Source organism: Bubalus bubalis, chromosome 22 (genome assembly GCF_019923935.1).
Source record: "Bubalus bubalis isolate 160015118507 breed Murrah chromosome 22, NDDB_SH_1, whole genome shotgun sequence".
Classification (NCBI taxonomy): domain Eukaryota; kingdom Metazoa; phylum Chordata; class Mammalia; order Artiodactyla; family Bovidae; genus Bubalus; species Bubalus bubalis.
The window spans coordinates 14,122,465-14,149,915 of record NC_059178.1 but is presented as its reverse complement, the minus strand read 5'-3'; the positions used below and the strand labels follow the sequence as shown (position 1 = coordinate 14,149,915).

At 48.8% G+C, this 27,451-nt stretch overlaps 2 protein-coding genes across 2 annotated transcripts in view; both read right to left on the bottom strand.

The window, feature by feature from the left end:
• ZBTB7C (zinc finger and BTB domain containing 7C) overlaps positions 1-19,788 on the bottom strand; it is a 305,996-nt gene extending 286,208 nt beyond the window's left edge. The window contains exon 1 of the mRNA XM_045164072.1: positions 19,726-19,788. The gene's annotated coding sequence lies outside the window, so the exon portion shown is untranslated. The remainder of the gene's footprint in view (positions 1-19,725) is intronic.
• Positions 17,401-27,451, bottom strand: part of LOC123331109 (translation initiation factor IF-2-like) — an 82,694-nt gene continuing 72,643 nt past the window's right edge. The window contains exon 3 of the mRNA XM_045164017.1: positions 17,401-19,951. Within this exon, the coding sequence (XP_045019952.1) occupies positions 19,732-19,951 (220 nt within the window). The 3' untranslated portion in view covers positions 17,401-19,731. The remainder of the gene's footprint in view (positions 19,952-27,451) is intronic.

Here is a 27,451-nt window from a genome sequence, read left to right as displayed (position 1 = left end):
GATCAGCTGCCCCTGCTGACCCCACCCCTCTTGCCCCCGGAAGTTCACATCCCTGACTGTCCAGCCCTAAAGACCTAACAACGGGCTCCCCATCCTTCCCACTCACACCTTGGCCACCACCGCCAGCCACCGGGGGCACACAGTGCTGGCACTGGGACTCCAGAAACACTCCTGTACTCAGTTCCCCTCCTCACAGATGAAGTAGAATCAGGATTGTCCAAAGAATGAGCGTTGACTAAAGTCAGGCATGGGTGTCTGCCTAGGCAGGAAGCCACAGGTTATACCAGGAGGTGGCTGTGGTATGGTGAAAAGTCAAGAGACCTGGTACTCCTGCGTGACCTTGAGCAAGTTGCCAGGCCTCTCTGGGCTTCAGTAAAATGAGGATATGTGTATCCATCACACATAGTTGCTGTGAGAATTGTGTAAAGCAATAAATGTGAACACATATTGCACAAAGATAGCACAGTGGTAAAGAATCTGCCTACCAATGTAGGAGATGCAGGAGACTCAGATTTGATCCCTGGGTCAGAAAGATCCCCTGGAGCAGGAAATGGCAACCCACTCCAATATTCTTGCCTGCAAAAGTCCATGGGCAAGGGAGCCTGCTGGGCTAAGTCCACGGGGTCACAAAGAGTCAGATACGACTGAGCTCACACACATACACAGCACATAGAAGATGCTCCACAAATGCTGCCCTGTCCAAAACCTTTGGCTAAAGCCCTGTCCCTAGTTGGACATAATGACCAAGGTTAACGCCTTTAGGGAGCAGGCAACATCATCATTTCTGAACACAGGAACTGATAACAAGACAGTGTCTACTGTTTTGACCGAGGCCTCTAGGCCAGCTCCACCCAGACTTCAGATTCCAGAAACACAACATCTCCCCCAAAGTCCTGTGTCCCCCGGGGACTCCAGATGAAGATGCCCCTGAAGGTCCAGCTCTGAAGATGCCAAGTCCAGAGCCCATGTGCAAAGCACTGCTGCTGTTAGCTGACAGTATAGTCTCCTGCTAGGTGACAGCCATGTGCCAAGCTTAATACACATCCTCACAGCAGCCCTGAGGTCAGCACTCTCTGTTACCATCACCATCGTACAGACGAAGTGAGTCAACATCCCAGCCCCTACAGCTACTGAACAGAAACCTGCGCTCAAGGTGCTAGCAGAGTGTCTGACCCGGTGGTTCTCAATCCTGGATGAAGAGGAAATCATCTGGGGAGGCTTTAAAACAGACTGATCCCTTCTGATTCCACGGATCTGGGTGGGTGAGGGCCTCCATGTTTGAGAAGTTCCAGGGCAATGCCAGTGTGCAGCCTGGGTGGTGAGAGGGCACACTGAGCTGTCAGTCCCTCCCCTCTCTGGAAGGCTGCCTCCCTCCTCGCCACCCACCCCAGGTTGTCTCACCAGGGTGCGCGGCACCAGCACTAGCCCCACCCCCTTCCGCAGTGCCACACACCTGCACTCAACTTCTAGGCTTCTGGGCCTGCAGGTGCTTAGTGGAAACTGAGGCTGGGTGGTGACCGTATTACCAGAGGAGCCCAGCTATCTGTCTTCTGCTCTCTGCCGCCCCCTGTGGACGCCAGCGAGTAGAACATGTCACAGCATGCACTTTTCTTCCTTCCCGCGTCCCTTCAGGCTGGTCTGGAACCACCTGCTTCACACATCCGCACTGTGTGAGGGTTCCATCTTCCTCAACTTCCCTGGTTCCTGGAGAGGCCCGTCTGCCTTCCCCAGGCTGATCCACAAGGCGCGGCCCAGGCAGCCCCTTCCAGACCAGCTACAGGCCTGCACAAAGGCTGCCATGGTGGACAGGCCATTCTTCACCTGGAAGGGTAAAATCTGTGGGCCCATCCTCCCTGTGGTCAAACCTGGCTCACTTGAGCCCAACACTGGGCAGAAGCCAGCACAATGTTCATTTCTTTGCCTGACCTTGACCCTGCTGTGTGTACCCCAGGGCAGGAGCAGTCATTCTGCGGACAGTCTCTATTGTTTGCTCAATCCTATGCCTGGCCCTCCAGTTTCCCCATTGCTTCCATTTGCTCCTAATGTGAAAAGATCTTGCCCCTGAGTGGGTGCTCCTAGTGCCAAGAAGAGGAGGGGATGGCTGGAGACCCCTGACAGGGTCAGCCAGCCCTTGCCCATTCAGGTCATTGCATGCCGAGCTTTGCTGAGGGAGGCACCTGCAGTCCCTCAGGGTCTTGGTGTGGAAAGAGATAAACTCTGCTCTGACCAAGGGCACAGCCCCAGCCTGCTCCCCTCTCCTGGGATCCAAGCCCAAAGGCTCAGCCTGTTAATAGGTTCTGAGCCCCCCAGGTCCTGTAAGCACAAGGCCCAGGGGTGTTTTCCTTTAATACAGAAGAGATGGATTGAAAGAGACAGAAACAGACAGACAAATCTTGGTAAGCATCAGAAGTCTGTTTCTCCTCTTAAAAACTGCCCGTCAATTAACAAGCATTTGTGAGCAATTCCAGAACGCGTGCATGTGTGTGTGTCGAATGTCGATTTGCAACTGAGTCATTAAATGGGGTTCCTAAAGGGCTGGCGGAGGTGATAAGTGTGAGCTCACCCCCTTGTTTACTCAGAGATGACCTGGTGCAGGGTCAGTAGAGGCACACGATACAAGTTCAAATCCTGCCTCCAGCCCTTAAGCCGTTTGAGTGTGACTGCAGGCCAGTCACTCACTTCTTGTGTGTCAGTTTCCATCTGCTTAGTGGGGTTAATAAAACACTTAGCAGAGTGCCTTGTGCACACTCCAGAAGTGTTAGCTGGCACTACGTGTGTGTGTTAGTCACTCAGTCGTACTCAACTCTTTGTGACCCCATGAACTGTAGCCCACCAGGCTCCTCTATCCATGGGACTTCCCAGGCACGAGTACTAGAGTGGGTTGCCATTCCCTTCTCCAGGGGATCTTCCTGACCCAGGGATAGAACCCAGGTCTCCTGCGTTGCAGGCAGATTATTTACCATCTGAACCACCAGGAAAGCCCCATGGGGAGACATAAAGTCAAATATTCATTCCATCAATACTTTTTGTTTGTCAAAAGGAATAAACCACAGCACATGCAACAATGTTAGTGGATCTTAACAATATAATATTAAATGAGAAGGACTTTGAAGATTATATACAACATAATAAGTTTTGAATAGGCTAAAAATAACTACAGCAAAATATATCTATTAGGAATACACATAGATTAGATGCAATGGAATTAGTAAAAAGAAAAGCAAAATGATAAAGATTAAGGAAGGTGATGACCTCGAGTGGGAAGGCCTGAGGCAGGATCTTATGTCTGGGTGTAGATTTGTCATATCCTTGCTTTGCTTTGAGTGATGAGTTCTTGGCTGCTTATTACATAAACTAAAAAAAAAAAAAAAAAAAAACCTAAATAACTACATAATTAAATAAAATCAGACCATGCCTGGACTAATAGAGGGAATGTTATCAGCCAAAGATTGTGATTAAACCAGTTTTAAGCATCAGTGGTACACAAGGAAGAAAACAAATATACTGGCCATCCATGGCTGGCTAAATACTATTCCAGGTCTGGGTTTGCACCAGCAACTGTAATAATAATAATAATAAAATCTCCCCCCTATCAGAGCTCACATTCTGGTGTAGAGAGATAGACTCTCTACACTATATATATAGTGTCAGCATAGAAGAGGTATAGAGAGAAATGAAGATCCAGGAGACAGGAAGCAGGTGGTCCAGGAAGGCTTCACAAAACAAGTGACATTCAAGCAAAGGCCTGAAGAAGGGGGAGGAAGGGGGCGTGCAGATCTCTGGGGGCCGAGGGAACATCTCAGGCAAAGGCCTTGAGGCAAGAGGGCCCAGGATGGGGAGGAGGCCAGTGGCTGGAGGGATCAGGAGGGGAAATGGGGGCCCTGCAGCTCACTCGAGGACTTGGACCTTGAGTGACGTGGGGAGACACTGGAAGGTTCTGAGAAAAGGAGCCCACTGACACATTTTAAAGGATCCCTCTGGCTAGACTGCTGGGGACAGAGGCTAGGACTCTAATCAGGAAGCAACTGCGATCATCCAGGTCAGAGATGAGGATGCTGGGGCCTGAGAGGCCACAGGGGAGCAGGCGAGAGGTGGCCAAATCGTGATACAGTGATGGCCCAGCCGCTGCTCTCCTGGGCCCTCCAAGGCTGACAGCAAAGACCAGACACACATCCAAATATCCACAATGCAACATCTATGATCAACTCTACAACTGGTTACATAGCATCCTGCTGCCCTGCAGAGGTCCTGTTCTTCAGACCCTGGCTCTGGGCAGCTGCCTCCTCTGGATCATCACACTCTTTCCCAAACCCTCTTGCAGCTGAAAATCTTGGTCATCTGTGTGGCTAGACAGGTGATACTGGTTCTCCATCCAGAGTCCGTTGGTCCCACGATTTTCCACCCCATGATGAGGCCTTCCCCTGCACCCCAACCAGGGTTTCCATGGGCCCTCATTACAAGTCTCAATGTGGCCAGTGTCAGAGCCCAGGGAAGCTTTGAATCCATGGCTCCCACTGAAATCACCTGAGTCCCACCCCCAGAGACTGCTGTCATCCGTCCGAGGGATAGCCAGAGCTTCCAGGTGATTCAAACGTGCAGCCAGGGTTGCAAGTCACTGCTCCAGAGGACTGGCCTGGTTCCCTGCCCCGATCCCTACAGGTGCTTCATGCCCATGAGCCTCTTTCCTGCCCCCTGCTCTCCTAGGTAAATCCCCAGCTGGTGCATCCCCCACTGAGGTGAGGCCCCTCTGCAGCCTGATCAGCCTCGAGATTGAGCAGACAGCACTCCCCTAACTCTCAGGGTAGGGCTGGGATCCAGGCTGCCCCACATGCCTGGAGCATGGAGCACATACCCAGGACCACCCGCTTCCAGGGGCCCTGGGGGCTGCTTCTGGCCAGAAAAGCCCTGCAGCTCAGATTCATTTAATCAAGGCTGTGCTGGACTGGCTTCCCGCCCCTGCTCCTCCCCATCCTTCCTCCTTTAGGACTAGGACTTCGAATGCATTTTTATTAGACTTTTCCTAGGTGAAAATAGTGCTGGTCTGGGGGTGGGGAAACTGGATGGAGTGTGATTTACACTTACCCTGAGTCCTCACACCTCCCAAGGGCAGCCGGAATCGGCAGCCTGCTCACAGAGCTGCTGGCAGATGGGGAGCCCTGCAAAGTCTGAGCTCAGATCTGCCCCAGCGGGAGCCACATCTCTGCACAAGGGCCCCAAACCTCACAAAAGCCAAAGGCCCTTTGGAAAACAAACAGGGGAAGGTGGGTGTCAGTGTCTGGAGGGTTCAGGCAAAGACACCACTCAGAGAAACAGCCTGAACCCCTTACACATGAGATCAGACTGTCCCTATTATATTTTCTCTTTGCTCCAAGCAGCACTTCTCTCTCTCTCTCTTTTTTAAAGTCAATTGCATTTCTTGCTTTCGTTCTTTATTTTGCTACAACAGGTCTTAGCTGCGGGACACAAGGTCTTCGTTGCATCACGGAGAATCTTCACTTGTGGCACGAGGACTCTCCAGCTGTGTCACACCGGCTCCCCAGCGTGTGTGCCCAGTAGCTGCAGCCCATGCGCTTAGTCTCTCCTCAGATTGTGGGATCTTAGTTTCCTACCAGGGATCGAACCCACGTCCCCCGCCTTCCCTCAATCATTCCACTCCTTCTATGTCTGTGCACTGTGGTGTTAATCCTCTAGGGAGGAGGCAGATTTTTTTTTTTTTAAAGCCTGTTGGGCATTTATTTACAACCTTGATAAGGGTTAAGGAGGGGCTGACCCAGCCCAGAGGGTCAGCAAAGGGACAGCCTAGCTGCTCTCTGATGAGTGTGCAAGGGGTAAAACCATGAAGGTGAGGGACCCCAGCGCCCAGAAAGCAGGTGTGTGCCTCGTGAAGCAGAAAAGAGCATGGCTTGTCCTAGAAACCAAGAGAAGAGGCGGGGCGGGGGGAGGGGGGAGAAAGCCGATGAGTGGGCGGGACCTGTGGGCCCTGCTAAGAATCGGGAATTGATGTTTTCAAACTGTGGTGCTGGAGAAGACTCTTGAGAGTCCCTTGGACTGCAAGGAGCTCCAACCACTCCATCCTAAAGGAAATTGACCCTGAATATTCATTGGAAGGACTGACGCTGAGACTGAAGCTCCAATTCTTTGGCCACTTGATGCAAAGAGCCAAATCATTGGAAAAGATCCTGATGCTGGGAAAGACTGCAGGCAGGAGGAGAAGGGGGCGACAGAGGATGAGGTGGTTGGATGGCATCACCGATTCAAGGAACATGAGTTTGAGCAAGCTCTGGGAGATAATGAAGGGAAGCCTGGTGTGCTGTACTCCATGGAGTTGCAAAGAGTTGGACACGACTTAGAGACTGAACATCAACAACTACCTTTATCCTAGAAGCAGTGAGAGGCCCTTAGAGGCTCTAAATAGGGCACTGTCAGGTCAGATGAGCATATCCACTATACATTGTGTACAGATCAGGGTGGGGACAGCGGTGGCGAGAGAAAATGCAGAAGGACCAGTTGGGTTTCTGGGCGAGTCCAGGAGGGTGATGGGGAATGGAGGGATTGGCAGACCTCAGAGCTGACCATGGAGGTCACGGGGCATAGGGAGGACTGAGGCAGGAGGTTTAGAGGACTGTGATGCTGTTTACAGGAGGAGGGAACCCAGGGTGTGGGGCCCGGGTCAGGAGTTCCATGTGGGCACCCTGCGTTTGAGGAGCGCTAAACACGGCAACCCTGGACTGAGTGACTGACTGAGCTACCAGCTGATTCACTGAAAAATGATGCCCAGAGCCTCTTTCCTGGGACAAGACTCAGTGTGAGGCACCCACCCACCTAGGACGCACCCTGGACGGGAATAGACCACAGAAAAGACACTGCAGGTGGCCAAGCCCTGGGGGAAAGAGTCCATGTAGTGAAAATGTAAGTTATTATTACTATTACCTTATCAGATCGGACAAGATCACAGTCAAAGGTGGGGCCACGGCAGCTTGTAATAGACATGGGCTCTCAGGTGGCAGTTGGCTGTTGCGCTGATTCTTTCTCACTCGGAAGCTAGATCACGGTACTAATGTGAAGCATGTGTGAAATATCCCTTTTTCATGCACTAGCAGCGAAAGGGCTTCACAAACCTGTAGCCCAATGAATGTACTTCTGAGTAATGGGAATCCGCAGGTGGGCATCATTTTATTATCATGTACAAGCCATCGTCATCTAAGCTTTGATGTCACGTTAAAGAAACTGCTCGAGCCACTGAGGGCGGTGAGGAATCACCAGCACAAGGCCCCTCGTGGAGAAAGTGACACTTGACTGCTATCCAGGACCTGAGGATTTAAAAACTGTACTGAATGCCATTAGGCTGCTCCTAGAACCACAACATGTGAGGAAAGGAATGGACCTCGGGCCCTGTGCAGTGAGTGAGGGAGGGGACTTGTACAGAATCACTCAGTCCATCAGTGGCTGATCAAGGACCGGAATCCATACCATCTAACTTGTCAAGATGCCTCTTCAATTGTGCTTAGGACCTCAAGAAACCTTTCTAGAGATTCCCAGTCTCTCAGGCCCTAGGTTGAGTCTTCACTGAAACCATCAGAGGAAATGAGAGCAAAGATTATTTCTAACAGTCCAAGTTGGCAGGCAAAGAACACTGCATCTTGGCGGATGTTTTGGGAACTAGGGGATGCTAGGGGACTGGGGGATAGTTGCTTGGAAGACAAGGAAATGGCACAGGGCTCAGGGAACAAAGTCTTATTGGCTTATCTGTTTATAAACAATGCATACTTTACCTGCTTCTAGAAAAGATTTGGGGTGGTTTGCAATTTAAAACATGCACATGCAATAAAATAGTTCAGACTGACATCAGATTGCAGAATTGTCTTTAATAGCAAAAAGAAAACTGGAAACGATTCAAGTGCCTCTCTATAGGGGGCTGGTTCAAAAAAAAATTGTTCATGTATCCTGTGGAATACTACACAGCTATTTTAAGAAATGAAGCATTTGCTCTGTGTACTAATATGGAGAAATTTAAGCTACATTTAAGGAAATTTAAAAAAAGTAAGGTGCAGAATATACAGCAGGGTATCTTTTGTATGGTAAAGTGGTAAGCTAAGAATCTACTGAAATTTCTCATTTTAGCATAAGGAAAACACAAAAAATAAGCCTAGAAGTTATATAAATGGCCTGTAGAGGGCGCCAGGGGGAGCATGCAATCGCAGTGCATACCTGTGGGTGTCAGTTTGATTTCTGAACTATAGAAAATGCTTCACCTATTCAAAAATTCTAATTCAATTAGAAATGAAGCCCTCCAGGCCCTCCTCGCTTGTCCCCAGCATGGCCCTGGTTCCCCCCACTCTGGGGGTACAGGGGGGACACCTGTGCCCTGGCCCTGCTCGGCCACAGTATTTGTTGGAGAAGAATTCTGCAGAGGTGAGAGGATAGCACCCTCAATTAAGGATGGTGGCTTCGGCTGTGTAAGCGAGCTCTTTCCTCCCAGGCTCCTCTCTGACCCCTCCCAGAGTAGGAGGGGGCAGCCAGCCATCACATCCATTAAAATGTACTGCCAACCAGCCAGACGTCCACTGAGGAGGTAAAATAAATTCTAACCTATTAATAAATTATATCCATATTATAGATGACCATAGTATAAAAAACTAGAGTGATGTGTATGAGCAGTTTTTAAAAGATTATATTAAGTAAAAACACAAGCTGCAGAACATAATATATAGCTTGATCCCATCTTTCTGTAATATGGATCTATTTTTCCAAATCCATGGCAACAATATAAATACAGACAGTGATATGGATGTGAAACTTCTCTGAATTGTTGATAGTGATGATCTCTGGGGTGGGGTGGGGGTGTCTCACAATTTCCCTCACTCATTCAAACATGGGTATATTGTTTTGTTTTCTTATACAAAGCAATTATTATTTTCGTAATCCAAACAGCGAGGAGATCAAATTAGTCAATCCTAAAGGAAATCGACCCTGAAAATTCATTGGAAGGACTGAAGCTGAAGCTCCAATACTTTGGCCACCTAATGCGAAGAGCCAACTCATTGGAAAAGACCCTGATGTTGGGAAAGATTGAGGGCAGGAGGAGAAGCGGGCAGCAGAGGATGAGATGGTTATATAGCATCACCAACTCAATGGACATCAATCTGAGGAAACTTCAGGAAATAGTGAAGAACAGAGAAGCCTGGCATGCTGCAGTGCATGGGGTCGTGAAGAGTCAAACACCACTTGGCGACTGAACGGCAACAACAGTCCACACCTAGATCTCGCTCATTCATTACATTCATTGCTGCTCTTGTGGATCTAGCCAGAGAGTCAGTGGAAGAACCTCCCTCCCAGCCCTGCCCCATCCCACAGATGGGAAACTGAGGCCCAGAGAGGTCAAGGGACTTCCTCGGCATCACACAGTGAGTTAACAGCAAAGCTCCGCTGAGACCTCCTATCTCCTGACTCAGCCCTACACTCTTTACACTATGCCTTGCAGCCTGAAAATAAAATTAGTGTGTATTTGTAGAAGGTTCTTTATGTGACTGGTAGGGGGAAACAGAGGTAATATTGGCAAAAAAAAAAAAAAAATACTTGGCACTCCAGGACTCATTACCTGGCTGCCAGGTCAATAACACCTCCATTGATTCATGAAAGATTCCAGGCAAGTATTCATTTAAAGAAGAACCATTAACTGTAAATCAATGCCCAGAGTGAGTGCTAAGTTACAAAGTGAGTTAGAATAAGTGGGTAAATGGAAGGCTGGTCTCAGCCCCAAGGGCCACCTGACTGTTACCCACCAGAGCAGGGAGAAGATATTCCCTCTGACCCAGAAAAGCAGCAGCAGGTCAGGGTCAGGGAAGGCTTCTTCAAGGAGTATCTCTCTAACACAAAAATAATTGCCACTGCCTCCCCAAAGCAGCTGCAATGGCAAGATGCCTAGTAATCAATTAACAAGTGGTATTAAATCTGTGGCGCATTGGGCTAGGAAGGCCAGCAGACAGGCATAGAGATGGTCACCTCTTCCTTGGTCATCACTGCTTCACAACTTAGAAAGGCTTTAACTCAATCATTCCTTTAGAGCCTCTTGATGTCATGCTGCTGGCAGTTTTTAATCTTTGCTTTGTGTCTGAGGAAGCAATTCCATGACTTGTTCAGGGTCCCACAGGGCACTTCCAAAGCCGAGCTGGACGCCAGGTCTGCCAGACTTGGTCCCACACACTTCTCCCACAGCCCGCTCTGTTGGGGGCAGCAGTGTCCAGAAAATTGGACGAACAGCCTCTGGCAAAGTGGACGGGCCAAAACGCACAGGACAAACCAGTCTGGAGTCGTGTGCTGTCTCTCCTCCCGCCCACCCCAGACCACCTGTGGTCACACTTTGCCACTCTGAGGTTTTTGTCCTTTGAGGACAGTTTGCATGTAAGGGTTTGCATATGTGAATACACATGAACACAGTTTTCTAAATGTTTGGCTCTTTATATTTCTTGCAGTGTTTTTACATTCATCGCCCATTAAACTATCTTCGGAGTTAAATGATGTCATCAGTACAGGCAATCTAACTATTTCCAGTTAATAGATGAGGAAACTGAGGCTCAGGGCAACTTGTCCCGTGTCTTATTCTCAGTGTAAAAGAGGGGGAGGCCAAGCGCTCTCTCTGTGTCATTTCATTTCATCCTCCCAACTGCCCTGGAAAGGAGGGAGGTGTGGTTGCCCCTTTTTACCCTTGAGGACACAGAGGCTCAGGGACGCTAGGTCCCCTGCCCCAAGTGGCAGAGCCAGAACCCAGCACCGCAGGCCCGCAGCTGAGGTGTACAGTTGCAAGGAAGATCCACAGTGGGGCCGATTTCATGCCAGGGACTGAGTAGGTCCTTCCCCAAATACCAATACTAACAATAGCTTCCTGAGCCTTCAAATGTGCCGGGAGTGGGCTGAGCTCTGTCCGTGCAGGACTCTGGGGGACAAGGCAGGGGGCCAGGTTGCCTCTGAATCCTCGAGTGGCAGAGCTGGGCCCCCTCATGCTGAAGCATCCAGCATAGCCCCGTCCCTTTCTAGGACCTTTTCATTCGTTTCTGCTGTGCAAGTACAAGGACAGTGTGGGCTCCTAGCTAACAAGTGCCTCTGATGGCTACTCATCCCAAGTAATGCCATGCACACCCGCTGGGAGGAGTCAGAGCCAACCACCTCCCCAAGCTCTGCACCCAAGAAACTGGGCCGGCTCCCAGGGTGCCTCAAATCCCTTCAACTTTACTGGAGCAATTGCTGCCCACCTTTTGCTTGATTCCACTCAGGCCGTCTTCTCTCTGTGCCCTAAGGAATGATTTGCTGATGATAATAAACATTTCCACAAGAAGGCTCGGGTATCTCTGAATCATAATTTATTGCTTTGTTTCCGTGGTTGATAATTTTTTTTTTTCTTTTTACTGAAAAGACAGGGCAGGAGTGAGTGAGTATGGATGGGATGAGTAATCCCAGCTGCTCTAAGCTCTGCTGGGAAGACAGACAAAAGGGGTGGAGATGGAGAGAAGAGAACAGGAGTGGGTAGAAGGCCGGACAGGGGGAGCATGACCTCAGGTTCGGACAGGGAAGACTTGGGCCCCCAAGTCAGATAAGACTGCTCAGCTGAAGCCTGTAGACATGTGGAGGCGGCAGAGAGGAAAGCATTCCAACGGAATGATCCACAAACAACAAAGGGATGGCCCGTCCGGACATTCCCAGGCTTCAGACTCAAATGCCACCTCCTCCAGGTGGCCTTCAAAGGTTACTTCAGCCAAGAGTGATGCCCCCTGTCCTCTGAACCTGAACCTTTCATCTCTCCCTATGGTTAGAGGGCTTTGCGGTCACTGTATATTCGCACTGCCACTCCCCCTCCCCCAGCTTCATCGTGAGCTCCCAAAAGGCAGGGAACTTGTTTTCACCTCTTCTCTACATTTGAAGCACATGACACCCAGGACAGTCTTTACTTTTAGGTGATATTAGACCACACCTGTACACAGAGCCATGAGCCTCCAAGCAAACATCTGTGGATCAAGTTTCAGAAAATGGCACCAAATAATAATCATACATTTTAACCTTTGGTGTTGGGCTTTACACTGCTTGAAGCCTTTTCATATTCTTGGAACATAAATGGCAGGTGATATGAAGCTCATTTTGTTAGATAAGAAAACTGAGGCTCAGAAAGTTTGAGTGATTGACCAATCACCAGTTAGTAAATAGAAACAGCTCTCGAACCCAGGTTTCTGACCTTCCTGATTTTCATTAGAGGAGCTGAAAGTTTCTATCTGCTCTGAAGCACATGACGTATTATTTCAGGGAACACAGCACTGCTATAGCCTACCCCGACTCAAGACACATAGTATGTATTAACATACATTCACAGTACAATCAGGGCTTCCTTGGTGGCTTAGATGGTAAAGAATCTGCCTGCAATGCAGAAGACCTGGGTTCAGTCCCTGGGTCAGGAAGATTCCCTGGAGAAGGGAACGTTTACACACTCCGTTGGCACCTGGCAGGCTACAGTCCATGGGGTCACAAAGAGAGACTAACACTATCACAGCTTAATCAAGGCTCTAGAAACCTGTTTGGCTTTGTTCAATGCTACCTTCTCCAAATTTACCTTACCTGGAACCCTTTTGCATGGGATACCTACAAAATCCCAAACTGGGGAAATGTTCTATTGAACAACTGTTATTTTTCTAAAGGGTAAATCATGTTCTAAGAGAAGCTATACATTATAGAGGAAGAAAGGCTTCAGTTAGATGAATAAAGCTCTAATGGTGAAATTTCAGGCTTCAGCCAGTCAATAAGGACATTAATTATTATTTTACTTTTTATTATTGAACACTTCAAATACACACAAAATAGAAAAGCGCAATAAATCCCCACGTACCCATCACCAATCACCAAACCAGCTTCAACAATATTCAACAATCTGGTTTTGCTTCATTCTTTTAAATTTAAAATGTTTTAGAGACAATCCCAGACATCATTGTAAATACTTCAGTATATAACATTGCCACAATATCACATACCCTAAAATAATTAACAGTAATTCCTGGATCTCTAACTCCCAGCCTGTCTCTAATCTCCTATTTGAGAGATTAGAATAACCTCCTATTGAGCGAATATTGATTCTCTCAGAGAGAATCAAGGTGGACTTGGGTCAGGATTCAAACTCGACCCACACAGGGTGCTCGGTCAGTATGTCTATTAAACGACTTTAAATCTGTAACAATTCCCTCACGTCTCCCTTTTATTTTCCCTTGACCTCTTCTTGGAGAAGTTAGGGCATCTGTCCTAAGGAGCCCTCTCGGCCTGGATCTGGTGACGGCCTCCCTGTGCTGGGCTTTCCCATATGCCTCCAGTTCCTGCATAAGCTGGCCGCTAGAGTCATAGGCAGGAGCAGCTTTATGGTGGGAAAATGTGCTGGGTGGTGCTGTGTCCTTTCCATTACGTAGCAGCTGGTTGCCTACTTTTAGCAAAGCTAACACTGATCCATGGGTTTGGATGCTGGAGAACACATCTTTTTTGAGCAAGTAGGTCCTCCTAGCAGCTCCAAAGTCATATCACATTCTAGAATTTGGTTCTAGATAATCTCTAACCCAAGATTTCATGGAGGATTCTCTCTACCATCAAACTCCAAAACTCTTATTAGCTTATCCTTTCCTAGGCTATTTCTGAGTGATCTTTGACCTTTTTTTTTTTTTTTAATAAAAAAGAAAAGACACTTTTAAATGACCAGACAACCTGGAGACCCCATGTTCCCTTCAGGCCAGGCCCTAGCAGCAACTGCACAGACTTAGCTGGAGTCCCAGGGTCTCCATAGCCCATGGATTCCTCCGCCCATCAGTCTCAAGGAGAACAAGAACACATAGTTGAACTTGATAAATATGTATCCAAAAATTTTAAAAACCAAATTACACAAATCAAGCTTATTCTGAGAGGTTCGTTTTGCCAGGGGTCTCTAGTGCTCCAATCAGCATAATTAAATAGCAAGATCTCTCTAGAATTGATTGTGGTTTTCACGTTTTTTTATCATCCAAGGACCATTTCAGTGAGATGATTTTAAGCTAATAAGAGCCCCCAAATTAGAAACTAATTAAGGAGATGGAAAATACAAATGTATTTGTTTTTAGTCAGGCACTATTTTTATCAGAGGAATCATGAAAAATTAAAATTGTTAAAGTACTCATATGAAGGTTGTCAGTCAAGGACAACGTGGCTTTCTGCCTCTCCCTGCTGCAACGTTTTAAGGTGATGTAGCAGAAGCCGTTCCCAAGGGGCCCCCAGGAAGCAATAAAGAGACCAATTTTGAAGAGAATTACACACTGCTAGGCTTGGTAAGGAAAAAGGGGGTTGCCATAATATTCTCAAATCTTTGGTGATTAAGAGTCACAGTGCCTCTTCCTTTTTGAATGCATGATGCCTGGCAACAACATTAAATCATTGCAGTGCTCTTTCTCATGCCCATTTAACAGATGAGAACATTAAGGCCTGGAGAAGTTGAGAGGTGTGCAGAGGGTCATGAACAAACTTAGAAAGAATCTAGACTATTTATCTATCTAAATGTGCTTGATTTTATGACACCCCCTCCTTGCTGTCCCCTACATGTGACATAGATTATCTTTTAAAATAGATGCTAAGTCACCGTGACACTGCTTTGGAGACTCCTTCAGGATTCGTGACAGCCTGGAGAGCTCAGGCCCCAGGAGAGAAGCAGGAACCAGAAGCCAGCTGCCCCTGGGGGAGGAAGCGCCAGTCTAGGGAGGCTGCAGCAGGGGACCCACAGATGACTGCAGTGAGCATCTAAGGACCACTGACACAACCACAGACTATCAGATGTTGACCCAACCTTGAAAATGCTGCTTCAGTCCCCAGGGACTGTAGACTGTGCCCTGATTCCAGCATGGCTGATACCCGGTTACTCTTTGCATCACCGACCAGCACCTCCTAGTCCTGCTGCCTCCATACCAGCCCTGAGGACAGGGGACCTGCTGGTAGACACCCTCTTCAAACCTCCTTCCCCATCGCAGAATCCTCACCAAACCCAATACCGGTGAAGAGGACCCTATGGCACTTCCTTGGTTTCAGGTCTCTCTCCCCTCAGGCCCAGGAAGGACAGAAGGTGAACTTTCCTAATAACTGGGGAGAGATACCAAACTCGGGGAGATGAGTTAAAGACCCACACACTAGGCTGAAGGCAAATAAAGACGTCAGGGAAACCTGCCACTGACACGCAGGAGACAACCGGTTGGTTCAGAAGCGCCTGCGGAGGAGCAGGCAGGGGAGCACTGCTTTGGGCCTGCGGGCGGGAGGACAGTGCGTGATGCTGACCCAGGCTGCCTCGTGATGCTGAGCGGGAGGGCACGGTTAGAACACACCCAGCTCTCAAACAAGGAAACACCCCAAGGAGGGAATTAAGAGTTTCAATAATATTTTATAACTTTACAAAGGACTTTCACATATACGATCTCATTTGTGTCTCAGAAAAACCCCAAAGGCAGGAATTATTTAACTGATTCTTCAGATGAAGCTGGGTTTAGGGGAATTTGATTTTGTGGAGTGCTAACCCTGTGCCAGTGACCTGTGTCAGGATGCTATGCTAATTCACATACAGAGCAATGACTGTTTTCAGCTGCTGCTGGAAACCAGTGCCTGGAGTAGATGTCATTCACAGAGTAATAAAGAAAAATACTGTCTCCAAGCCCAGAAAGAGCAGCCATATCTATGACACTGGCTCTCTGGCCCTAAAGGAGAATAGCCTGTATTTTTACGGCTTTGGAAAGAAAGGAGGCAGGTGGGGTAGGGACGGATCTTTGTTTCAAAGGCAGAGATGGGAGGGATGGGAAGGACAAACAGATTTTGGAGTAGGGTACCTGAGTCAGCTTCCAAAACACTTGGGATGGCTTAGGTAATGGGTCCTGGGGTGGCCAGCAACCCTCAGCCCTGAAACACAGTACCACAGTGGTGTCCGCACTCTAAAGCTAAAAGTCTGGGGACCCCAGAATTTCCTATGACAGAGCTGACATAGGGCTGCAAGCTGCCTGCAGGGCCTGCCTCCTCCAAGTGACCAACCACACGGCTCTGGATAAGGAGGGCCACAGGCAGACGCCACACCACCCTGGGCGAAGATCCAGGCTCATCCCTGCCCCTTTGTCCTGCCCTATGAAAATGCACGGTCCTCATACAACAGAAAGGTTAGGGACAGAACTACAGAAAATCCTACCAGGAAACTTTTGCCAAACTTAGCCCATAGGGGGAACACCACTTGGTTTTATTTAATTTCAGTTCAGTTCAGTTGCTCAGTCGTGTCCAACTCTTTGTAACCACATGGACCACAGCATGTCAGGCCTCCCTGTCCATCACCAACTCCTGGAGTTTACTCAAATTCATGTCCCTTGAGTCAGTGATTCCATCCAACCATCTCATCCTCTGTCGTCCCCTTCTCCTCCCACCTTCAATCTTTCCCAGCATCAGGGTCTTTTCCAATGAGTCAGTTCTTTGCATCAGGTGGCCAAAGGATTGGAGTTTCAGCTTCAGCATCAGTCCTCACAATAAAAAGCTTATTTCTTGGCATGGAATGTCACCAAGTAATCATCATTTTCTTTAGTCCTCACAGTTACCCAGTAAAATAGACCTTCTTAGTGCCACTCCCAAAGCAGGTTCTAAAGCTCAGAGAGCTTTGGGAACTGCTGGGGGTCAGCCCCAGACCTGGAAGTGGTGGTGTCCCAAGGTTAGCTAGGGGGCTCCACGGCCAGGCCAGGACATACGTTACCATCCAGAACAAGTAATTCAAGACATCTCTGATTCTTCAAGCCAGTTTCCCTAAGAATTCATTTCAGAGGTATCATGAGAAGAGGACAGAATAGTAGATCCTGTTGTTTAGCTCTGGATACACCTGGCTTCTGGTGCCCCTGAACAAGATGCTCTGAATTCTAGACACAGGTTGACCAATACAGTAGCCACAGGCCACGGGTGCTATTGAACACTTGCAATGTGGCTGGTCCAAACCCAAGATAATTGGAAGTACCAAATGCACTCTGGACCTCAAAGACTATGTTCAGAAAGAAGAATATGATCTATCTTGTTACTAATCATTATATTCACTCCATGTTGCAGTGATAATACTTTGAACACATTGAGTTCAAGGAAATGTCATTACAATTCATTTTACTTGCTTCAAATTTAAAACCATATGTGCGGCTCATGCTTGGTCTCTCTGGACAGTCCCTCTCCAGGTCCCAAGTCTTGCCCCGGTTTCTGTACCCACCTCACCCTGCCCCACTCCCCTCCCGTGGACAGCGCTGGAAGCCGAGGAGGCAAGACTCTCCAAGTATTCTGAGAACGTCCTCTCTTCTCAATGTTTCTGTAAATTCCTGGGCACGCCCCTCCCACCCTGTACCCTACTCAGTGCCCAGAAAGCATCTCCAGGCCCAGCCACTGCCAAAGCACTTGCACACAGTCACCATTTCCGAGTGTTTGGATCCACCTTAAACCACATTTTCCACAGCCAGAGGAATGCTGAGAACCAGGTTTCCAAAGCCCAGGCCTCAACTGTGTTAAGTTGATCAGTCGTGTCCAGCTTCAAACCAGTTCGCGGTTGGAAGTCCTGGGAATTCGGATGCGTTTCTCCCAGGCTTCTTTACTCCCTCCTGCCTGCAGACCGTGAGCTCCTCCAAGAGCAGAACAATGGAAGCAAACTAAATGGCTGATCACTTATTACGGTGCCAGCTGCAGTGCTGGGTGCTTTGCACGTCTCGTTTTATTTAATTCTCCCAACCAGCCTATGAGTGAGGAAGTCTTGTTCCCATTTTGAAGACAGGAGCCTGAGGCTCCCAGAATCTGGGATCTGTCTCTACTCCCATGCTTTTTCCCTCTGCCCTTTATTCCCTCCCCTGGGAGCAGACACATCTCATGCATCTTTGTCTGGCACTAGCATGGTGCCGAGTGCAAAACAGGTACTTGGTAAATATTGAGAAACTAGGTTAAGAACCTTCTGATAGATTCAATCTGCTGTTCTTTCTTGACTTAATCAGAATGTATTTTGCCCCTAACCTTCTTAAGGCTGCACACATGAGAAGTCCTCACCCACCCACCTGAAGATCCCCTGGAGCAGGGCATGGCTCCAGTATTCTTGCCTGAGAATCCCATGGACAGAGGAGCCTGGCGGGCTGCATACAGTCCATAGGGTCACAAACGGGTGGATACAACCGAAGCGACTTAACACACACACACACCTGCAGGGCTGGGCTTTTTCTGCCTCCTCCTGCCCCCATTACTTCCCATCACAAGGCCCCGCAGATTCAGCCCTGCCCAGGTCCCTAGCCAAGCTGAAAATGCACAGACCACCTCTTCCACTGAGAGACAGGGCTCTGAGGATAGCCCAGGGCCAGTACACTAGGGTCTAGGGTGCCTGGGGACACAGCTAGCCGCAGGAAATTATGAAGATGTCAGCTCCATAGCAAAGTACCCCCAGGCCTAGCCAGACCCCTGACTATCCTCGCTGGGATCCCTCCCACCCCAAAGTTCGATTCCCCTTCCATTTGTTCATATAGACAAAAGTCAAGTCCTGGGCCTGCCTGGTGCCTGAAGCTGATCCATTTCCTAGAATTGGGTTGTTTTCTGGATTTCTTCTTCATCTTATTCTTTCTGCCTGATTTAGAACAAGGCCACCCAGAAGTCCTAAGACTCTGCCCCGCCCCACCCTTTGGCTAGGCCTCATGGACCCTGACACTGGCCTGCACAGGAATGGAATTTGCCCCACCCACTTGGGCCTCCTGCCCCAGGTCACTGGCTTTCTCCCCCTGCCCTGGTCAGTTTCCCAAGGCCCAAGCTATTTTTGCTCCCACCCTAGCCTGTTGTTTACCCCATGGTGGAAATGGCCAGAGTAGTACCCAGTATGATACAGTAGCCAAATGGCCAGTGGGAACAGGTTCTCCACCAGGTGGCCAATGGGAACAGGCCCTCCATCAGATCAGAACTCATCTTTGGGGTCTCCATCCCACTAGATCCTGGTCCTTTTGCCTCAGGGCTTTGTCCTCTAGACTCTGAGGACCTTCTTAATGTTTTCTGCCATGGCTGATCTCCTCCAATTACCTGCTAGACCTAGAGTGTCTGCCAGCCCCTTCCTGAGCTCTCCAGACCCCTACTCATGACCTCCCCTAGCCAACCTTGATCATCTGCTACTTGCCCTGGCATCTTTGGAGGGCTGAAGGAAGCCACAAAGTCCCTACTTCCTTTTTAACAAGAAATACCAACCCATTACCTCACCTGTCATTCAAGAAATCTGATCCAACCCGGAACACTTCTCAGCCAATGGGGCCTCCAGGTCTGTCGCTCAGGTATCACCAATATAGGAAAGAGTTCCTGCCTGTCTTGCTGCCTCTGTTTCCCCACCAGCATTCATGCCCTGCCTCCCAAGGGAGCTATGGGAAATAATGACTCCTTGATTTGTTACTCTGAGGTCTTAAAACAGGAGGTGATACATCCATAATGGCATCATGCCTTCCTACAAGGTAGAGTAAGTGAACCTGCCTGATGCTAAATCTTCTGGTGCTAACTCCAGCAAGGGCTTGGGGCAGAAACTAATAACTATAAAGCATGCATCTATCATCTTATCAGGCCTTACTCTGCTCTGTTTGCATAGTTATCTTCCCAAGAGTTGACATTGTATGTCTACTCCAGGCTGATATATTCTCCTACCTGCCACATCATTCAGAAAGGATTGATGAACCTCAGGTTCATTACCTGTCATTACACCGTGTACATGTCACTGGGGGCCGAAGTATCAATTCCTCTTGAGTCTCCCCAGTGAAGCAGTCCTGCCTTGGAGGCTCCAGGTCCAACGCGCTGCAGATGGTGCTCACGCTGCAGGCTCTGGAGGGCTCCACGCCATCTCTTACCTTCTCTTGGCTGGGCCTGCTCCTTGGGGGTGGTGTGGCCTTCCGAGTGCCCTGCTGCTTCAGAGTGAGACCTGCAGGAAGAACAGAGGCCCGATGACTCCTGGGCCAGAGACACAGGTCCAAGTCCTAGCTGTTCTAGAACTTTCCAGCCATCTTTTTTCTTCTCTCTCTCTCTCTTTTATTATTAGGTCTTATAACTCCAGGTGACTGTATAGACTACCTCAACTAGGGTCTTCACTGCCAATGTCCCACCCACCAACCCTACCCCCAGCCTTCTGCATGCATGCCTCCCCCCAAACACACACACGTTTGTTCTTAATCTTCTTACCTCTGCATAGTTTATTTCACCTGCCTGAAAGACCAACTCTCAGTCACTTATTCTACCCACCATTCAGAGTTCAGCTCATCCCCACCAACAGACCCCACTGCCCCAGAAAGAAGAAGGACCTGGGTGTGTTCCCTCCACCAATGAAACCCACAAAGAACAAGGCCATGCCTACTGGGGATATTCTTCAACTCTTGTAGCCCAGGTCCCTGGGTGGCTTCCAGTGTGCTGTGGGTTTGGGGCTCCAGAAAGGCCACCCACCTGCAGCCTCCTTTCACTGCCCTTCACTCAGAGTGAGAGACAAGGGTACTCTGCAAACCTCGCTGCAGAGGGACACAGATACTGCCCACTGAGTGACCACATTTCGTAGCCAAGACCACAGCTCACCCTCTGGGATAGGGGGTGGGGGCAGGTGGTCAGAGCCTCCAGCTAGAAGCAGCCATGCCCTGGCATGCAGATCTTCTAAGCTCTGGAAACGGGCCACACTGGCAGTATCCCTGCACCTCTGACCAGGGATGGACTCCAGCTCCTGGGGGTGCTGCCCAGACAGCTGTGACTCTGAGCTCCACGCCAACCTTGGGCTCCTCTGGGCCTCAGTGGACCCACTGCGGAGAAGGGGCTGCAGCGGGTGAAGAGCATCCGCCAGGGCCACCAGCGCTGCAGGTAAGAGGAAGCACCATGGACAGGGATGAGGGTAGGAAGGCAGGGCCCTGGAGTCCCTGGGATGCTCTCAGCCTAACGACAACGTCTTACACACGTATCATAATTTATACCCTGCCAGCTGCTTTTGCATCCACGACACCCGTTTGGTTTCACAGTAGTGATGTGAAGGGATCCTCTTTAAAGGTTACTTTGGAGATAAGGAAACAAAGGCACAAAAAGGTTGAGCATCTCACTAAAGATCACACAGGAAGGTAGCAAAAGAGTCAAGGCTAGAATTTCTGACTCCCAGTTATCATTCTTTCCAGCAAGCCCCTAAGACCTGAGTTAATTTCCTACCGTGTCGGGGGGCGGGGGTCAGTAGGAGTGGGGAGGGGGAGGGGAACACAGGTGTGGGGGGATGGGGAGAAGAGACGAATACAGGAGTAGGGTCGGGCTGTGGTCTCTCTCCTGAGAGGAGGATCTAGGTGAAGACAGCACAGAGTGATAAATAGGGAAGGAAGGAATGTGGGGGCTCCGAGCTGACAGGAGCAGCTCAGGCGAAGAGGAAGCTGCTGTGATAAATAGCCACAGCTGGGGGTGGAGGAGGGGCAGAGTGCCAACCTTGAGACTCCAGGGGACCCGACTCTACAGCTCTGCCCCCGGGCATTTCTGCGCAAGGCAGCACCAGGGGTAAGATGCCCCTTTGAAAGAACTAAGCAGTTATTGGTATTACCTTCAAAAAGCATATATACAGGTCAATGCTCTTTTGTTAATGTGATATACTCCTAAATAATGAAAATGGAAAGGAAAAAAAAAACACTACCCTTAGTTCCAGCCCCTACAAAGAAAGATCTCAGATGCTCCTGCATGATGGGATTCTCAGCTTGATGCCAAAGCTACTCTGTTTCTCCTGGAGAAGTCACACCTAGGGAATTGTTATCTGGCAACAGAAGGCAGTTTGAGCTCCTTCTAGAACAAGCAGCACAGTCAAAGGCCAGAAAACCCAGGATAGGTGGCAAATCCATGGAATTAAACAGAAAAAAATGGCCCAAACACCAATGTCAGCCATGAGCCCACGGCAGACCCACATGCCCACCCTCCTCAGCAGCGAACCAGAACTCAAGACATCAGGCTACAGGAAGAACAGAAAGTCATCTCCTGGGGGTACCGCTCTGTGTCTCTAGCAGCCCGAGGCAGGGGTGGGGTCCTTGTTCTACCTAGTAAGAAGTGAGCCCTACTGTGCACACACGCCACTTGCCCTGGGGGAGGGGGGAGAAGCCCACCCTTTCGAAGCTGGTCACCAGCTCGCCCAGCGGGCTACAGGATCACCTGGCAGCTGGAGTTCCAGAAGCAAACAGCCAGAGCACATCAGTTTTTGCTGGGGGTGGGAGGGTGGGGACGGGAGCCCTCTCGAGCCCTCCTGCAAGGTGGGGCTGAAGCATATTCACAGCAGAAGGTGCTGTCGCCCGCGCTCCGGGATTCTCACTCCTAATTATCTGTGCTGTCAGCAAAACAATTAACCCTCAAAGAAAAATGGCACCATCCCCTCCCGACCATATGAAAAGGCAATTTTTCCCAAGGACGAGGGACACTCGGGGCAGCAGCAGAGGGAAAGTAGGGCAGCCTTGCGCTCGATTCCGGATCTCACTCACCCTGGGTGATTTCGCCAAGCTCTGACCTCCGAGGTCTGCCGCATGGCAGCCCCGCACTTCCTTTCCCATAAAAAGAGGGGAGTGAGTCCAATCCCTAGGGACCCCTTCAGTCCCACAGCGCTACCGTGCTACAGGCAAGCATGGTTCTTCCCCTTCGAATTCTAAGTTCCTTTGGAGCAGAGATGGAGCTTCCATTTGTTCCTCCATTCATTTGCTCACTTGCTTATCCACTCATTCATTCATTCCGTTATTGTGGAGACATAAATAAAATGTCTATTCAGCCTTCTTGACCACTGCTTGGAGTTCTCTTCCCCTGAGATGTGGGAAGAGGAAGGAAGGATGGAGCAGGTCGAGGTGGGGGACGCTAGGGGCTTCCACACTTGGCTCTAACTTGGCATCAGAGACGCAGGGTTTGATCCCTGGGTCGGGAAGATCCCCTGGAGGAGGGCATGGCGACCCACTGCAGTACTCTTGCCTGGACAATCCCATGGACAGAGGGGCGTGGTGGGCTACAGTCCATAGGTTCACAAAGAGTCGGACACGACTGAAGAGACTGAGCACACACATATGTAAGAGGGAAATCCTGCTGCTGCATTTGTGTTCTCTCTGCAGGTTCAGCTGCAGGAAGGCAGACTCCTCTCCAGAGAGCTGAATGCGGTAAGAAAGCCACCGTGGTCCGCAGGGCGGGCCCGCAGAGGGGTGGAGAGGTGCCGTGTAAGGAGGTCTCAAAGCCCCCGTCAGCCGCTGGGGGCGCTGCAGGTAGCACTTCACCCGTGTTCATTAAGTGCCTCAGTGAATGAACCAGAATGCCCCTTCTTAAAGGACCTGTTTAAAAGAAAGGAGCGCTTTGACAGGGCTGAGACATACTGATCAGTACCGAAGGGGCACTATTTAAGACTGGGCTCGGTTGGTCTGTTTCATACACTGTCATGCACTTTCATGGGAAAGAAAGCAGGGTGAGAAGGAAATTGTAGTGTTCACGGTCACCCGGGGCCACGTTTTTGCAGGCGCCATCTGGAGAGGTTGAAGGGCTGGCGGTTCACAGACAAGGAGCCCACAGGTGGCCCCACGTCCAGCCTCGCTTTGGTCCCCATCCCCACGGCCTCCCAGGATCACCCCTCAACAGACTGGGGAACTCACAAGGCAGAAGGGAAGGCCCAGATGGGGGGCACTGTCTGGCCTACTCTGCCCCTGACCCCCATGGGGCTGCAGATCCCCTACTCAGGCAATGTTTTGGGCGCCTGGAAAAGGAGTGGGGAAAACAGATAGGGTCTGGGGGTCGGGGAGAGGGGGTGGGGGAGGGAGCTGAGACTCCTCCTCCACCACCATTTTGCCCAGTTCAAGCCTTGTGACATCTTTCTTCCATCTCCTTGTCGCCCATCCGGCTACCAGCTCTCGCCTTCACCCAGTGCCCAGGAGCACAGGCTCGGATGCCAGCTACTCGGCATAAAAGGAGTGTGTTTATATTCAGAGCAGGCCATTGCCCACTCAGAATCTGCCCACCCGAAGGCAGCACATGTGACTGTACCCCCTGCCCAGAGCCCAAGCGGGACAGATGCCAACCTCTGGCTGGAGACATTTCTAAATATGAGCTGGCACAAAGAGTCAGGTTCCCAGGCCTCCACTGCTCTGGGAGACCCAGCCAGGGCTGTCAAGACTGCCGGGAAGGAGAGGGGCTGGGGGCAGGCAGGAGCAGGAGGTGGCCAGCTGAGGCAGCCATCAGTCCCAGAAATATCACCTGAGCCTCTCCCTGGCCTTCCAGCCTTGTTAGGGGGAGAGACAGGATTGCCCTGCACCCAGAAAGCCTAATCAATTGCCCAAAACCCTTGGCGACAGGCACAGGAAATCCACTGCTTGCTCAAATGCACATGGATTAAAAATACACAAATAGAATATATTTTTTCTTTCCCTCTCCTCAACCCCCTGAAGCCTAGGATGCTTGTTAAAAATAGCCTTGCTGTGGCATGGATCTTACAAAACCCAGGGGCTGGCAGGAAAATTAAGAAGCCATTGGAGGCAGCACTAAGTGGCTACCCCTGGGGAGTGGGCTGAGGAGGACTGGGAAGGGGTGCTTTTAAGTGTTTGCAGACATGCTGCTTGGATTTTTAACAAGCAGATATTATTTTTATTAGTTAGCTTTGGGGTTTTTTTTTTTTTTAATGGAGGTTCATCTATTGCATCTTCCTGCCTAAGCTGAAGGCTGAACTTACACTGACCTAGCAACATGACAACTCAGTGCTGGCAGCCTGGGTGGTGAACAGACTCCTTAGCACACAGGGCACCAGAGGCAAATTCAGCCCAGAGTCACAAACGGAGCATGAGTGAGAGTCTCAGATCTATAACCTGATGGCTGTCTGACCTCAGATAAGCCACTTGAACTCTCTGGGCTACAGTTTCATTAACTGTAAAATGAGGCAGTTGGATTAAATGCTCAACCAGGTATCTTCTAGCTGTAAGCATTTCACAAGTTTAAGGATTGGAAAAACATCTAAAACTTGCCCTGTGTTTGTTCCCATCATGAATAGGCAAGGGGAATGTGCCCCTGGCCTGGGGTGCAGTTTTAAAATCAAGGGACAAAAGAAATCCAAATTGGAAAAGGAGAAATAAAACTGTCACTGTTTGCAGATGACATGATACTTATACACAGAAAATTCTAAAGATGCTACCAGAAAACTATTAGAGCTTATCAATGAATTTGGTGAAATTGCAGGATACAAAATTAAAACACAGAAATCTCTTGTATTCCTACACACTAACAATGAAAGATCAGAAAAAGAAATTAAGGAAACAATCCTATTTACCATCACATCATAAGAATAAAATAACTAGGAATAAACCTACGTAAAGAGGCAAGAGAACTGTACTCAGAAAACTCTAAGAAACTGAGGAAAGAAATAAAAAAGGACACAAAGAGATGGAGAGATATACCATATTCTCGAATTGGAAGAATCAATATTGTCAAGATGATTGTACTACCCAAAGCAATCTTCAGATTCAATGCAACCCCTATTAAATTACCAATGGCATTTTTTCACAGAATTAGAACCAAAAAAAAAAAAGTTACAATTTGTATGGAAACACAAAAGACCCCAAGATTCCTTTTTCAAGCAATCTTGAGAAAGAAAAACAGAGCTGGAGGAATCAGGCTCTCTGACTTTAGACTATACCACAAAGCTACAGTAATCAAAACAGTATGGTGCTAGCAGAAAAACAGAAATATAGATCGCTGGAACAGGACAGAAAGCCCAGAGGTAAACCCTATGGTCACCTAATCCCTGACTAAAGAGGCAAGAATATACAATGGAGAAAAGACAGTGTCTTCAGTAAGCAGTGCTGGACAGTGACGTATAAAAGACTAAACTTAGAATGCTCCCTAACCCAATACACAAAAATAAACCCCAAATGGATTAAAGACCTCAATGTAAGGCTGGATATTATAAAAGTCTTAGAGGAAAACACAGGCAGAACATTCTCTGACATAAATCAAAGCAAGATCTTTTTTTTATCCACCTCCTAAAGTAATGAAAGTAAAAACAAAAATAAACAAAAGGGACCTAACTAAACTTAAGAGCTTTTGTACAGCGAAGGAAACCAGAAACAAAACAAAAAGACAACCCACAGACTAGGAGAAAATATTTCCAAATGAAGCAAACTATAAGGGATTAATCTCCAAAATATACAAACAGCTCATGCAGCTCAATTAAAAAAAAAAAAACTAATCAAAAAAATAGGCAGAAGAACTAAATATACATCTCTCCAAAGAAGACATACAGATGGCCAAAAAGAACATGAAAAGATGCTTAACATCATGAATTATTAGAGAAATGCAAATCAAACCTACAGTGAGGTATCACCTCACACTGGTCAGAATAGCCATCATCAAAAACTCTACCAACAAAAACTCCACCAACTGGAGAGGATGTGGAGAAAAAGGAACCTTGCTACACTGTTGGTGGGAATGTAAATTGGTACAGCCACTATGGAGAACAATATGAAAAGTCCTTAAAAAACTAAAAATAGAGCTATCATATGGTCCAGCAATTTCATTCCTGGGTGTAATATCTGGAGAAAACCATAATTTGAAAAGATACATGTACCCCAGTGTTTACTGCAGCCCTATTTACAATAACCAACAACACAGAACACAGAAGAAACCTAAGTGTCCACCAACAGAAGAATGGAAAAAGAAGATGTGGTACATATACATAATGAAATATTACTCAGCCATAAAAAAGAATAAAATAATGCCATTTTCAGCAACATGGATGGACCTAGAGATTGTCATACTGAGTGAAGTCAGACAGAGAATGACAAATATCATGACATCACTTAAATGTAGAATCTTTTAAAAATGGTACAAATGAACTTATTTACAGAACAGAAATAGAGTCACAGATGTAGAAAACAAACTTAGGTTACCAGGGGTGGGGGATAAATTGGGAGATTGGAGATTGGGAGATAGATGTATACACCCTGCTGCTGCTGCTGCTAAGTCGCTTCAGTCGTGTCCGACTCTGTGCGACCCCAGAGACGGCAGCCCACCAGGCTCCCCATCCCTGGGACCCTCCAGGCAAGAACACTGGAGTGGGTTGCCATTTCCTTTCCAATGCATGAAAGTAAAAAGTGAAAGAGAAGTCACTCAGTCATGTCCAACTCTTCGCGACCCCATGGACTGCAGCCTACCAGGCTCCTCCGTCCATGGGATTTTCCAGGCAAGAATACTGGAGTGGGGTGCCATTGCCTTCTCCGTATACACCCTGCTGCTGCTGCTGCTAAGTCGCTTCAGTCGTGTCCGACTCTGTGCGACCCCAGAGACGGCAGCCCACCAGGCTCCCCATCCCTGGGACCCTCCAGGCAAGAACACTGGAGTGGGTTGCCATTTCCTTTCCAATGCATGAAAGTGAAAAGTGAAAGAGAAGTCACTCAGTCATGTCCAACTCTTCGCGACCCCA